This window comes from Melospiza melodia, chromosome 21 (genome assembly GCF_035770615.1).
Source record: "Melospiza melodia melodia isolate bMelMel2 chromosome 21, bMelMel2.pri, whole genome shotgun sequence".
NCBI classification, from domain to species: domain Eukaryota; kingdom Metazoa; phylum Chordata; class Aves; order Passeriformes; family Passerellidae; genus Melospiza; species Melospiza melodia.
The window spans coordinates 6,814,453-6,828,564 of NC_086214.1; the positions used below are offsets into that span (position 1 = coordinate 6,814,453).

The window sequence follows — 14,112 nt, forward strand, 5'->3', positions numbered from 1 at the left end:
GCCCAGAGACGGTTACACAAAGAAACAAACAAACTCAGAAATCCCAGCAATCAATCCCTGAACGCCATTTCACAGGAGTGTGGCAGCTACAGCAGGGACAGCTCAGCTTCCAGAGGCTGTGAGAGCAGTGTTCCAGCCCTCTGCTCCCTGCGGGGGCACTGGAGGGTGGTGCCAGTGCCCTGTGCCCTGTGCCCTGGCCTGGCGGTGATGGATGGCTGCAGTCCCTGGCGGGTGACGCCGCTCCCGCAGGTTAATTGATTTCTGTTGGCAGAGCCAGCTCCCAGCTCCTGTGGTGTGAGCAGCAGGGCTGGCTGCTCAGGGAAAACAAGGCAGCCTGAAATAGCAATTCCTCTGTACCCAGCAAGTAAAAGGTGGGATGGAGGGGAGGAGTGGCTGGGCAGAGAGCAGCCCCTGCCAATGGGGTGTGATGCCAAGGGCAGATGGACTGGCAGGTGGGAGCTGGATGGTGGATCTGGGGTTTTTATCCACTAATAGCAAAAGGCTGTTACCCTTCCTCTCGCAGGCAAGCATGGAGATGCTAACAAATAAATCCTGCCCCAAGAGTTCTGAGGAGCCACTGAAGCTGCTGGAGGGGCAGACAGGGCCTGGTTGGCAGCACAGACCCTGCTGCACAAGGGTCCCTCCACAGCCTCCAGCCTTACTTCTCTCTTACTCCACTCTCACTTCTCATAACTTGAGAGAAGCTGCACTCCAGGAATCTCACTGCAGGATGCCACAGTGTATTTTTAACATAGGAGTGGGCACACCCCAGAAAGAGTAGCCTTCCTAAGAGCCACTTGAGGGAAATGATTTTGTTAACCATTATTTATGACACTTGTTCTCCCCAGTTTGCGACACAAAATACTTGTGACTGACTAATAAAAAATTCATGAACAGATGTGAGTCAGGAAAGGGAATGATGCTGAAAGAGAAACAAAACCAGATTTGAAACCTGAATGTTTTTCTTCTAAGAATGGAGCAGTGGCTGTTTGGGAGGCTGGTTGCTCTGGATGTGGACAGAGTACAACCAAAGCTGCTAAGGGCAGACAGCAACAGAGGAATAACCCCTTTTGTGCAGGAGCCATTAGAGGTGTGGATGTGATCTCCCTCCCACACTAACACTGCTGTGAAAGCTGGGGGACACAGCAGTGCTGGCAGCCCAGCAGAGTCACCCAGCTGGTGACCAGCCTGAGACCTGTGGTGCCCCCTGAGTGAACCAAACCCAATTCCTTGGGATCTGCACTGGAGCTGAGAACAGCTGGAAACCACAGTGCCCTGCCCAGCATAAAGGTACAGGTGGGCTTGACATGCTGAAAAATGGGAGTCACCTGGGACTCATCACTGTCTGAATCCTGAGCCCCTCCTTCACCACCTGAGGTGTCATCATGCCACACTGGCAGCAGATGTGATGCAAAGGGACACAAACCACCACAGCTAGAAGTGGAATGAGCACTCTCCTCTCTGAACACAGGAAAGACAAGCCCTGAAGCTTTCCTATTATCAGGTGAGCACCCTGAGCAAAGGAAAATGCTACAGAGGGGGTTTCATCTGCTGCACTGACACCAAGTAGGACTTTTGGTTCCTTGCAGCAAAAAAACCACCCTGAGCATCCAGAAACTTCTGTTCATCTTGCCATGTCTCCAGGTGGTCACTGCCTGGACTGGCATGGACAGCTGATGTGCACAAGCACAGCACAGGCACAAAACAGGGCTGGAGAGCAGATCCCACCTTCCTGCCTCATGCCATGCCAGGGAGGCCATCAGAAACAAGGCAAAGCTTTCATGTCTTACCCAAATAGTCTTCTGTAGGATTTACCTCTGTTTTCCCTTAGGAAGTCCTTCCTAACACCTAATCTCCAACTTCCCTTCCTGCCATTTAAGACCCTTGTATGCAGATAACAAACCATGCACACACATCCTGGCAAAACCAGGATGTGATGTCCCCAAAGCCACACTGAAGTTCAACTCTGTAGGACTTCCCAGGCTTATGACATGAGGTCTTGTTTTTCCACAATGTTTAATAAATAAAAATAGAGGAACTTCTCCTTTCTTTGGTGTTTATGTATGCTAGTAAAAGGAGGGTGGAACTGCACTTGCAGGGCCACAGCACCATCTGTGGCACTGCTTCCAAATCTCTTTCATCCATCTGATCAGACAGTGAGAGCCAGAAAGTATCACCCAAACTGTTCCCACACTTATGTGAACTCCAAGCATGTAATTTTCCTTCCACCTCTGCTACACCTGGAGTGATATTCCAGGGCCCTTCTCCTTAAGGTAAATCAAGGCTCCCATTCCCCAGGGGGAAAAAAGCAAAGGCCAACTTACAGCCAACACCAGACTAGTCACCTACCCACATACTGAGCATGACATTACAGATAGTTAGTAACTCTTATTTTTCAACAATGATGAGAAAGAGACTAACCCCAGAAGTTTGTATGTCATGTGGAAGCGTCTTCTGAATTACTGTAGTTGCCAACCGTGAGATGATCCGAATCGGTTTCTTTACTGAAAAACAGTTGCTTTTCTTTCATGAAGCTGCAAGAAGGGACTGGGAAAGACTCTTTATCACAGCAACCCTTGAGTGCACATGTCCCCACACACAGCTTGCTGCCTCCTTGCCTCGTGTTGGCTGGCAGAGGTGGTGAGTGGGGCTCTGGGAATGGAGGCAGGTGGGTGCAGCCTTGACCAAGCTCTGGGGAGCACCTCCTGCTCCTCACCTCACACTCCACCAGCTCCAGCACCCAGCAGCCCCTCACCATGGACAGCCTGGGCTGTGACATGCTCAGGCAAGGGCGTGAGGGGCCTGTGCTCCCCTCTGAGCCGTGTGGCCAACAACTGAGATCCACCAGAGCAGAAGCGTGTAAAGGATGCCCAGCCAGCATGACCCAAGCCCCTGTGCTTCGTGCAGCCTCATGCACTCTGCTGAGCCCAGGTTCTGAACATACAACCCAACATCCTTTACCTGGAAGGGCCAAAGCCAGGGGAAGAGTACAAGCATAAGGTTCAAGAGAGCAAACAGGCTGTGGTGCCTCCCCGTTGGCAATGGCCAGGCTACTCACTGTTGCTCAGCTTTGGCTCGGTCACTGAGGAAGAAGAGGGCTGTGGCCAGGAAGAACATCCCTCCCAGGACAATCACGAAGGGGCAGAGCATGAGAGCATAACCCAGGCTGAGGAACTCCCACACTGGGGACTCCTTTGTGCTTTGTCGTATCAGGTCGGAGATCTGTGAGAGGGGAGCAAAAAAAAATGAGTCACACAGATGAAAAAGAGACACCATGAGAGTGAAGGGAACACAACTCCTGAAACAACCACCCACCAAACATGTGTGAGCTTTAAAATGGAACAGTGTGTTCAGCACAAGCTGAATGTCCCTCACACCCTTCATCTTTGCACACAGGAGCCTGGGCAATTTCTGCTCTGAGGTGTGACCATGTTCACAGGGGCCTGAGGATGAGGGAAGAGATGAGGATTTCACTCCATGTTTCAGAAGGCTGATTTATTATTTTATGATATATATTATATTAAAACTATACTAAAAGAATAGAAGAAAGGATTTCAGAAGATTTCAATAGAAAAGAAAAAATTATAAAAAAGGCTTGTGTCTCAGACAAAAAGTCAGAGCCAGGTGACTGTGATTGGCCATTAATTAGAAACAACTAACATAGACTAATCCACCTGTTGCATTCTACAGCAGCAGCAGATAATCAATGTTTACATTTTGTTCCTGAGGCCTCTCAGCTTCTCAGGAGGAAAAATCCTGAAGAAAGGATTTTTCATAAAAGATGTCTGTGACACTGAGGCTTGGCAGGGCTCTCCTCTGGCTGTCACTCTTCTGGCCTGATCTAACATTATTCCCACAGCCCTTTCCATGCTCTCAGGCAGTCAGTGACAGCATCTGTGGGTGTCTGACCTTGCTGCTCTGCCCAAACACCCAGGGGAGCCAGCAGGGCCCTGCTGGGGCTGCTCAGGGGGTGAGGCAGCGATCAATCTTCTGCAATTCCTGTCAAGCCCTGCTCACTCCCACACCTGATCTACCTTTCAGCAAAGGGAGGTATTTAATTCCACTTCTGTGTACTGAGTGGGAAGGGGGAAATGTTTTCCTAAGAACAAAAAAAAAAAAACCAGATCCCATCTGATTTGGAGAAAAATAATTGGAACCTGGGGGCTTTATGCCCATGTCTGAGGTATATGGGGCTCATTCCTTCTTTCAACCTCCCAAGCTTGAAGTGTAATTGTGTGCAAGACATGGCTCTGTCCCAGGCTCAGACATGGGGCTGTGCTGGCACTGCACACCACCAAATTAATGGATCAAGGCAATCTGCACCTTCTGACAACCAAAAAGCATCATAAGGTGAAAGTAAACACAAATTATTTACACCTACACAAAGGACCAGAGACACACAACAGCACTATTTACTTTGTTATGAAAAGCTTTTGCTAGAACTCACTAAAATGTAATGCATATCTGTAGCTAAAACTTCCACATTTTAATATCTACTGCCCAGCAAACAATTTTACTCTCCATAAATCCAACAGAGAGGTAGCAGCAGTTGGGGTGGGTCTCAAGGCATTGGGTATTTAAATGTCCAGCTCTGTTTTTATCCATGACCTTTTGCTGGGGGAGAAACACTAATTTATACCAAAAGACTGCAGGGAATTTGGAACAAAAAATCCTGCTGCTGTGCACACACACAAATCAGCTCCAGAAACAGTCAAAGCTTGTGCAGCAACTTCAAAACTGCCACATCACTGGTAATGGAAAAGTTGGAGTCGAACACAACCTACAAGCAAGTTGTGACATTCAAGGCTTAAATCTTGACAGTGGAAAGAAGAACTGTCACATGCAGGAGAAATCACCAGCTCACGCTCTGCAGTGACCTGGAAGGTAAATGTGAGTGAGGAGATGCCTGACCAACAGAAGGTCTCAGGAGGATGATGCTCATGGGGTTCCAAAGAAGATTTTGGGAGATTTTGGAGCACTGGAGTCTCAGTGTGGACACATCCTCAGCACATCCTGCCCTACAGGAGGAGTGAATCAACACTGCAAGAGTGTAACTACAGGAAGAATTGAAGGGTTTTAGCCTCATTTCTCTGTTTCATTCCCTGCCCTAGAAAGGATGAGGAGAACATTTCAGTGCTTGGGATATAGAAGAGTTCTAGTCCTCTCAAAAAGAACTTTATTCACAGTGTAAAACACACGAAGAAAAACAAGAGTGTTGCAAACAATTCTCATGTGAGATTCAAGGAAAATAAAGTGACCATTAGCCAGAGAGATTTATTAAAAACAGCAACAAGACTTGAGTGTGAAAAGGATGCACCACAGGAAAGTAGCAGAATGTGCTCTGCATTCAGGGACATCAGCTGGTCATTAATTCCCTTTTGTATCCACACACCTTAATTCCAAACGTTTCCCTTACTCTTCATTATGAACCAGAATTTGGCATCGAGTCAATGTCTCTGTCAGACTGCAATATCCAGAACTGAGGATATTCTAAAGCAGAAATCTAGACATCCTAAAGCACTTTTCATTTTGGGGAATGGATACAATTATTCTCTAAAAGGACCAGATAATAAATCACTTGACAAATTGACATGGTAAGTCAGCAGCAGAGGATGAAAAGCCATGCATGTGGTTCTGATTGCTTTCTCCATGGATGGCATGACATTCTAGGCTAAAAACAGCTTTGAAAGTGTAAAGTCTCCAAAAGATAAATCTCCCAATGCAGTTTGTCTCACACCTTCCCTTCTAATGCAACAAATTGTGTTGACCTTTTCTAGCAACAAATCACGTTATTATTAAATCTGCTGTATTTTTCATTTTTAACCAAACACATTCTGCAAATGCACAGTTTAGAAAAACATGCCTTTCCTCCCTTTCAAGGTATAATTCTTTCCACCAAGCCTGCTGGGCTTCCTCAGCCAGGTTCCACATAATTCACTCCCCAGTGTCTTCATCTCTAAACTCTAGGATTTTACCAGGTCCATATTTTTATATATATTATTATATATATATAAATATATTTTTTAATATATATTTTTGCTGTTAGCAGTCACTGCTCCCTGTTAGTTTGTTCCAAACCACCTGCTAAGGCTGGAACTTTGGCATCTCCTCTCAAGAGGACACAGGACATAATTACAGACCCAGGCTCCAAGAATGACACACCGTTTGCCAAATGCTCTGCTCTGTACTGCCAATTTTGGGTTTTCCTTGCCATGACAGCATCCTGAGCTGGCCAACTGTGATTTGGCAGGACCCAACCAAGCATAATTTCTGGTGTCTTCTCTCTAAGATGAGTAACAAGCTGCGGGGGCTGCGCGTGGCCGGTGCCAGCTCTGCAGCACGCAGTCGTGTGTGGGATTCCTCCCTTTGTTCCTCCAGCTGGGAGGTGCCAAAAAGCTTCAAAACATCTCTGCAGAACGTGGGGGTGGAAAATCCAGAGGGAAGTCCTGTTGCTGCTCTGCAGTCTAATCACAAATCTTTGATACCAACTGTAAGAGCCTGAATGAGAGATGCAGTGAAAATGCAGTTTATTGTATCCAAGGTATTACAGCAGTGCAGGGTTGTGGGTGACAGAGCTGTGCCCACAGCTGCCAGCTCCAGCTGCAGGCAGGCCTGGAGACCCTGAGTTTAGGTTACAGTGCATTATAGACTTTTCTTTTGGTTACAATGCATTATAGACTTTTCTTTGCTGAGCATCTTAATACAGTAGAACCAATCTATACCTTAACTTCTACCTATAGCCTGTCATAACTACTGTAATTATCATATTCATGTTACTGTTCTCCAATCACTAAGAGTCAGTACATTACAGTTTAAGCTAGAAGTTGTGTTTCAGTTTTCTTGCAGGGGAAAATTCTGAGACCTTTTTTCCACTTGCAACATGGGCAGGCTTGTTTGCCTGCGCTCTCTTTCTGCTTGGTAAAAACATCATCTTGTTTGGGGTGGGTTTATCCTTTGCTCTAAGCCATAAAAACCCTTCTAACTAACACACCCTTTGCTTCCTTGGTTATCCAGTAAGACTGGCTCAGCAATTATTTTCTTCTATATCAAAATTTGCTTCCATTTCTATTCCTTCTTCAGACTCTACATTTAAAAATCTTTCTGCTAAGCACACATAGCTATGAGACTTTCTTGTCAAACTTCCATCCTTCCCAACAACCAACCTAGCTGTGAAATTCACATCTCCTCCCTTGCTGTGCAGCACAGAGCTCAGAGCAAGAGGATTGACTTTGCTGAATAAACTCAGCTTGAGGCTCTTTCCCAGCAGAACAGGACAGTGTGTGCTCAGCTGGATGGAGTCCAGCTGCAGACAGCTCCTGCTTTCTGGAGAAAGCAGCAGTGCAGCTGCAGTGGGCACCATCCCAGCCCCAAATCCCCACCTGTGTCTCCATCTGAGTGCAGGAGACAGCAGAGGAACAAAGGGAAACTTCATTACTGTCTTGGGAGGAGTGGTGTGTGCTTTGGAACAGGCTGCAGGCCTTGGAGACAGGAGGTGCCAAGGTGGGCTGGAGCCCAAGGAAGGCATCTGGATTCCATGCTCTGTCTCTCCTGAACAGTCTGGGTGGGTAAATTAACTGGTTTATTAATTACACAGTGTAATGGTAACAACATCTCCAAAATCACTGTTTCATTTCCTCCTCTCTTGTTGCTGAGTCAATATCTCAATTCCTCTGCAATTGGCTTCTCTAAGTTTCTGATGTTGCCGCTTGGGCACAAATCCTGCTACATAAAAGAGTCTTTCTGGCACAAATATGTGATTTCCATGATTACCAGTTTGATACAAGCCAGGTTCTCCCTGCTCCCTGGCTGATCATTTCAGTACAGTTCCTTAACACAGTATTCCCTGTAACCCCACAGTGGTTTGAGATCCACCCACTCTCAAGTCAGAGTGAATATGAAAGGTTTCTTTAATTTTCTTAAAAAATGGACTATGAATGAAAATGAAGCTGAGAAAGCAAAAAGGAGGGATTTTATAAAGTAAACAATTTGCTGGGCCTGGGGGAGAAGAGTTTATACTGCACTAAATGGCATGAGGAACACTTTATAATAAGAGGAAGTAAACCACTTTTTTTAAATGATATTTTCCCCCTCCCAGGATGACCAAGCTGCATTGAATATATGGTGCTGCCTTGAAAAAGGCTACAGTAAATGAAGATGCTCCATAGGGATGCTGCTTGCTGTGCCAGGACATGGATTTGGTACATCAGAGCAATATCTGCCCCATTTGCCCTGGAGAGGGTTGAAAGTCTCTTTTCCTCAAGTCATAAACTGCCTTTCTCTCTGGTCTGCCCTGCCCAGGGATTTTGTAAGTTGAGACCAGTCTTTCTCTGATCCCAGACAGAGAGGCCTCACTGCATGGGGAATGTGAAGGAACTGCCATGACCCAGGCAGGTGAAGGTGTGGGATGGATGGGGGTGCCCCATTCCCATGGAAAAACAGGTCTGGGGCACAGAACCTTTAGCAGAATCCCCATCCCCACCTCTCCTGGCTGCATGGGCCCCTTCCCTGCCTGCACATCCCACAAAAGCAAAGTGAATCCTTGTGTTGAAGAGAATCTGGACACATTCTGAAAGGTGCTCAGCACCATGAAATCTGCCCAGCTTGGGAGCATGCAGGATTCTTGGCAGCTCAAAGAAAACATTTATTTAAGGAGGTTTTCAGTGCACAGAGGAGTGACAGAGCAGATGAGACAGAGCTTGAAATACTCGAGTGCAGCAATGACCTGCTTTGGATTTCTGGGCTTTCTCTACTGAGGTACTTTCACCTACATTAAACATTTATCAAAAATACTGAGAACCTGAACATCTAACAAAGTCATGGACATGACAGATGCACAGAACTCTGAAAAAAACACCAAAGCAGGCTGTGAACCCTGGATACAGAGCATTTTAGAGATGGGAAGTCATTTGGCATTTTATTAACAGACTTAAATTTTATCTGTTCCTGACTCATCAGAAGTGGGAAGCTTGTTAGCTCAGTGCAGTGGGGAGATCAATCCCATGAGGACTGGTCTCCAGGTGCTTAATTCTCCTCTTCTTTTGCAGCTGACAGCTATGTCAAAAATTTGGCCTTTCGGTGCACTATGAAAAAGGCTTTTAATTACTCAGGACCGGAGAAATCTTCAACCTAAAGTTACTGCTTGAAGAAACAGATAATAAGGAGGAGGGGCTGGAGGTTCTCACCCTCACATCATTTCCCTGGCAAGCACAGTGGATGTTCAGCCCAGCAAGGCCAAGTCCCATTTTACCCACCACAGTGTGAGTATGAACAACACCAGCATGAAGGTGGGGAAAGATCCCTGCAGGAGGAGTGGTGCCATCAGGGTCTCACCACACCTGTCAGGCAGCTGAGGCTTGGGACAGAAAGAACAATAAAAGCCATAAATGTGTATCACAATTCATCTACCAGCTCTGTCAGGTGATGGGAGATGATGCTCATACAGACTCATCTACACTATATCAGAACAAGCTGCAAAAGGCAAAAAGACAGAGACTCTGTTCCATCCTCAGCCCCACAAGAGCAGTGGGATATCTCCTGGTGGTCCACGGACCAGAGAGGGATGGCAGGATGTTGTATTTGCTGGGAAATGTCACAACAAACACAGGAATGAAGAATCTGACTCCATGTTCTCAGAAGGCTAATTTATTACTTTATGATACTAAATTATATTAAAGAATACTATACTGAATATACTAAAGAATACAGAAAGGATACTTACTGAATGCTATAAAGATAAAATAATGAAAACTCGTGGCTCTCTCCAGAGCCAACACAGCTTGGCCCTGACTGGCCAAAGAGTGAAAACAACTCCCACCAGAACCCAAACAATCACCTGTGGGTAAACAATCTCCAAACACATTCCACATGTGAGGACAACACAGGAGAAGCAAATGAGATAAAAATTGTTTTCTTTTTCTCTCAGCTTACCAGGAGAAAAACCTTGGGAGAAGGGATTTTTTTTCAAGGAATGTCAATGTCACAGCAGGGGAGTATTTTGCATTTTTGTTTCAGGACACTACTGCCTTCTTGACCTTGAGCTGTGCAACCCCCAGCAGGCACCTAATGGGCCATGTGTGAGGAATGGCTGCATGGGTCAGCCAGGGACAGAACACCCAGACTGCAGCTCACATCCCAACCACCCACCTCATTGCTATACCCTGTTTTTAAGTCAGACAGAAGTGGATTTGACTCCCAGTGGGCTGAGGTCTGTTTTAGTCTAGCAAACTAAGCTGGGAAAAGTGTCCTTCCAGAGTAAGCATGTCCTACTCTGAAGCAGCCATAGCCTTTTAAGCCATAAAATATGAATTTTAAACCATAACACATGAATTCTACTCTCTCAGGCAGGCAAGTGTTTACACATAAGCTACTTTCCATACAGATATACTTGGTGAGGTAAACACCTTCAAACCAAATCAACAAAAAGGCTGTTTCAAACTGGGCCAAGACCCTGTGAAATCTGCACCTCCAGGTATAACTTTCATTAAAAAGTATCTTAATTGCTGCATTTACCACAGTTTTCCTTGCCTTGCCCCTAATGAAATTCTGATCTACTTGCCCTGATACTCTGCACCAGGGATAATTAACACTGCTCTGCTAACTACTTGCTAAAGCAAGGTCATTAGTATTCTTGCTGCTTAAATAGCTCATTAGGTTTATCAACCTGCTCAGAGGAAAGCTGGGGAAGGAGAAAAGTGAAGGTGCCAAGGCTGGAGGTGGTGTCCCTCCAGTAAAAGTGGAACAGCCCAAGAGGGCAGGAGAGATGGAGCCACCATCAGAGGAGTCCAGGGAGCAGTGCTGGTCCATCCAGAGGTGCTCCTGGAGGAGAGCCACCTCTGGCACTTCAGAACATCCTCTCACAGGCTGATGTGGCCGGGTGACAAGGAGATACTGACTGGTTTTCATCCTCAGACCCTCTGAACAGCTGCACAGAGGGGATGAGAAGGAGTTGAAGCAACCAGCAGCAGGGCAGTGAGGGCAGTGTGTGCCCACCTGCCTGGCACACAGGGACAGCACTGCCTGCAGCAGCTCCTGCTGGCATCACAGGCAAGGGTGGAAGAGCAAAGAGCTCAGCAAATCACAAACGTGGAGGAAGGAAAGAAAAAGTCCCAAGCCACAGCCTAGAAATAAAACGCTCCTTCTGCCTGCATTCAGATTTCCAGAAGCAGAAGAGCAGTCAGGGAGTGGAGGGGGACACAAGAAGAAGGATGATGTAAACCCTGAGCAGTGAAACAGGTTCATGCCTGTGCACAGATGGACACAGGAGCATGGACTTACTGTTGTTTTATTTTAAAGGGCAACCAAGATCAAACCAGAATTAGTGATACAAAGAGCTGAGTTGTGATGCAGCCTGACAAGAGTTAACTATTTCACATGCTGCTGCCACCTCCCTCCACTTGCTCTTCTGAGTCTGAAATGCTGTCTGGGCAGCAGTTGAAGACCTTTATAGGATATTCAACATTAATGGTGGGATTTGGGGCATTTCTCTTAACACTTCTGTGCTCCAGCAATCGTGGCAGTGGTCAGAGACAGAAAAGTACTACACATATTTGGGTGCAATGCACTGAGCAGGTGAGATTTCTCACCTGATGCCTCAAGAATAGAGTGTGGGGTGACTCTGGAGGTGTTAAAAAGGAGTTATTTAAACTACAGGTTCGTTATCACAAAGATCCTGAAAAAAGTTACAGCTTTCTAGGAATAAAAGCTGTCTCATCTACTGAACTTCTGCAGCAATGTCTATTCCTATTTGGAAATGAGCAGGCAGTGCTGATTTACAATAAATTATCTCAGAGCTTGCCATGTAGTGAAGCTTTATGCAAATTGCAGCTGCCACCCTAAAGCTGTATTTGCATAACTCCTTTGTAAGTCAATCTGAAGCCTTTTTATCACAATAAAAGTTATCAATATTTAAAGAGACATGAAAAATAGCCACACATATGTGCTCCCTGCCACTTAGCTTTGAAGCACTAATGTGTATTTGCTGCTTTGGGTGGCTTAAGGAGCTGCAGTGCAAGATTTGGAATGGGTGAAGTGACAGAAAGTCTGAGTGTGACCCTGAGCTCCAGGACACACCACAGAGCACAGCAGGAACTGCACACCTGAGGCTGATCAGCACCTTCTGTGTTGTACACAGGGATTTTAAGATCAATACCACATTTATTGGTATCCAGCAGAGATAACTGCTTGCCACAGCTCGGTCCTACAAGGACAAAGGTCCCCAGTTCTTTATTAAGAGCATTGCTGGAGGGAATCTCACTATAAACTCACCAAAAGCATGAAGGATTCCAGCCATGTTTGGTCAAAGCACTGATCATTTAGTGAGGGAACTCCAGGGAATTCTGTAAGCAGTTGGAAGACACAGCAGATCCCAGGTGAACCCAGGGGATCAGGAGGTTGAGTTTCACCCATCCTGAGCCTGCCTGTTACTGCAGTTCACAGAATCACAGGATTACTAAGGCTGGAAAAGATCCCTGAGATGATGAAGTCCAACCTGTGATTGAATATCACCTTGTAAACCAGAGCAGAGCACTGAGTGCCACATCCAATCCTTCCTTGGACACCTCCAGGGTCTTCTGCTGCTCTCCTTCAAAACCCATCCCCGCTCTTGGTCTGCCTTGTGAAGGGTCTGGGGCTACAGCAGTGGGAGCTGATGCCTTCAGGGTGGGGATTCCATGAAGAACTGTGGGAATTAGGATCCCAAATTTCCCGTAAATCCAGCAGGAGCAGGTTCCTCAGCCCTCACAGACTGCCCTGAAAATCCTGGTCAGAATCTGAGCCCCTTCTGCAGCCTGGCCAGCTGGGGCTCAATGCTGCAGGGGGTTTCTCCATCCTGCACTGCAGCTGGACAGTTCCTGTGGTTTGTAACACCCAGGGGCCGTGCCTGCCTTAGCTCTGGTGCAGAAGCTGGCTGTCCTTTCACTTTAAATAGTGTTTGTTTTCTGTGTTATGTGGAGCTGGAGCTGACCTTTCAGCCCTGGTAGCAGAGGGAGGATGAATCAGCCCAGCCAGAAAAGAGCTGCACAAAGGGATGCTGGCTCCCTTCATGGCATGGGGGCTTCACTCCTCCTCCTCTGCACAGAGCCTTGGACCTGCCTCACCTCCTCCCAAATCACAACTGCCCAACAATTACAGCGTTAGAAAAGGAAAATAATTAAAAAATAATAACCAATAATTTAGAAATAATTTAAAATAGCAACAAATATTTTCCCAATCTAAAGAAAGCCTAATTTGCAGCTATTAAATTGGGGCTATACATATTTCAGCCAGAAATACTTAACTCACAACTTGCTTGATCTCTGAATACCAGGAGGGCAAGGCACATTATTCTACAAGCAAAGACCTTTTATTTTTAATCTATGACATCAAAGAGCCCCAGGCAACTTTCAAGAATAATTGCAATCATTCAGGGCCCTGGGAATTCCTCTTGGACATCCCTCTTCTGTAAGGGAAAGGCTGAACATGCAGCAGTCACCTGAGGCAGCCTGGCTGCCCCAGCCCTGCCTGAATCCTTCTCCTCTCCCACACTCCCCACATCATGCCCTGCATGAAGCAGCCTCTCCTGCAATTCCTTTCTTCTTCTGCCACCTTCAAATAACTTCTAAAATAAGATTGTTTCTCCCCAGGTGCCCAGAACATTGAAGTAAATAAAGAGTTAAGCTAAATCGAGCATTTTTATTCTCTTGAGTAATTTCTCATTTCTTTGGTCTTCTCACTCTTATCTCTATCTGCCTTTTCCTATATGCTTCAGAGAGCTGCAGAGCAGCCACAGCACTGCCACTCAAAAGTAAACATTGATGTATATTTAAACAGATATACTCAAAAAAATTAAGTATATATAAATAAATATGTGTAGCTGCACACACTGGTGTCTGCAGGATGAATGATTGAGCAATGATGGTTGTAAAAAATAAAAAAGCCCCACAGCACCCAGCAGCTGTGTGTGAGCTGGAGGAACACATCAAAGTCCTGTCTCTCAGGGGATGGGAGCAGTGGAGATCCCAGTTACATCCCTGGAAGCAGCACTTTCAACACACCAGGAGCAAGGTCACACATGGATTTCTGTGGGAGCTACTGTATTTTATAAATGATGATCTGTGATCTCTGCAACTCCCTGCA

At 46.2% G+C, this 14,112-nt stretch overlaps 1 protein-coding gene across 2 annotated transcripts in view; it reads right to left on the bottom strand.

Moving 5' to 3' along the window:
• The window catches only part of LOC134427620 (sphingosine-1-phosphate transporter SPNS2-like), a 137,107-nt gene that overhangs the window by 16,005 nt on the left and 106,990 nt on the right, over positions 1-14,112 (bottom strand). The window contains exons 11-12 of one of the 2 annotated variants that reach the window (XR_010030207.1): positions 3,059-3,222; positions 2,422-2,504 (exon numbers count right to left, since the gene is read on the bottom strand). Coding sequence is in view for 1 of the 2 variants with exons in the window: in XM_063173626.1 (XP_063029696.1) it covers positions 3,059-3,222 (164 nt within the window). In the remaining variant the exon portion in view is untranslated. The remainder of the gene's footprint in view (positions 1-2,421; positions 2,505-3,058; positions 3,223-14,112) is intronic. The other variant, XM_063173626.1, reaches the window with a different exon arrangement.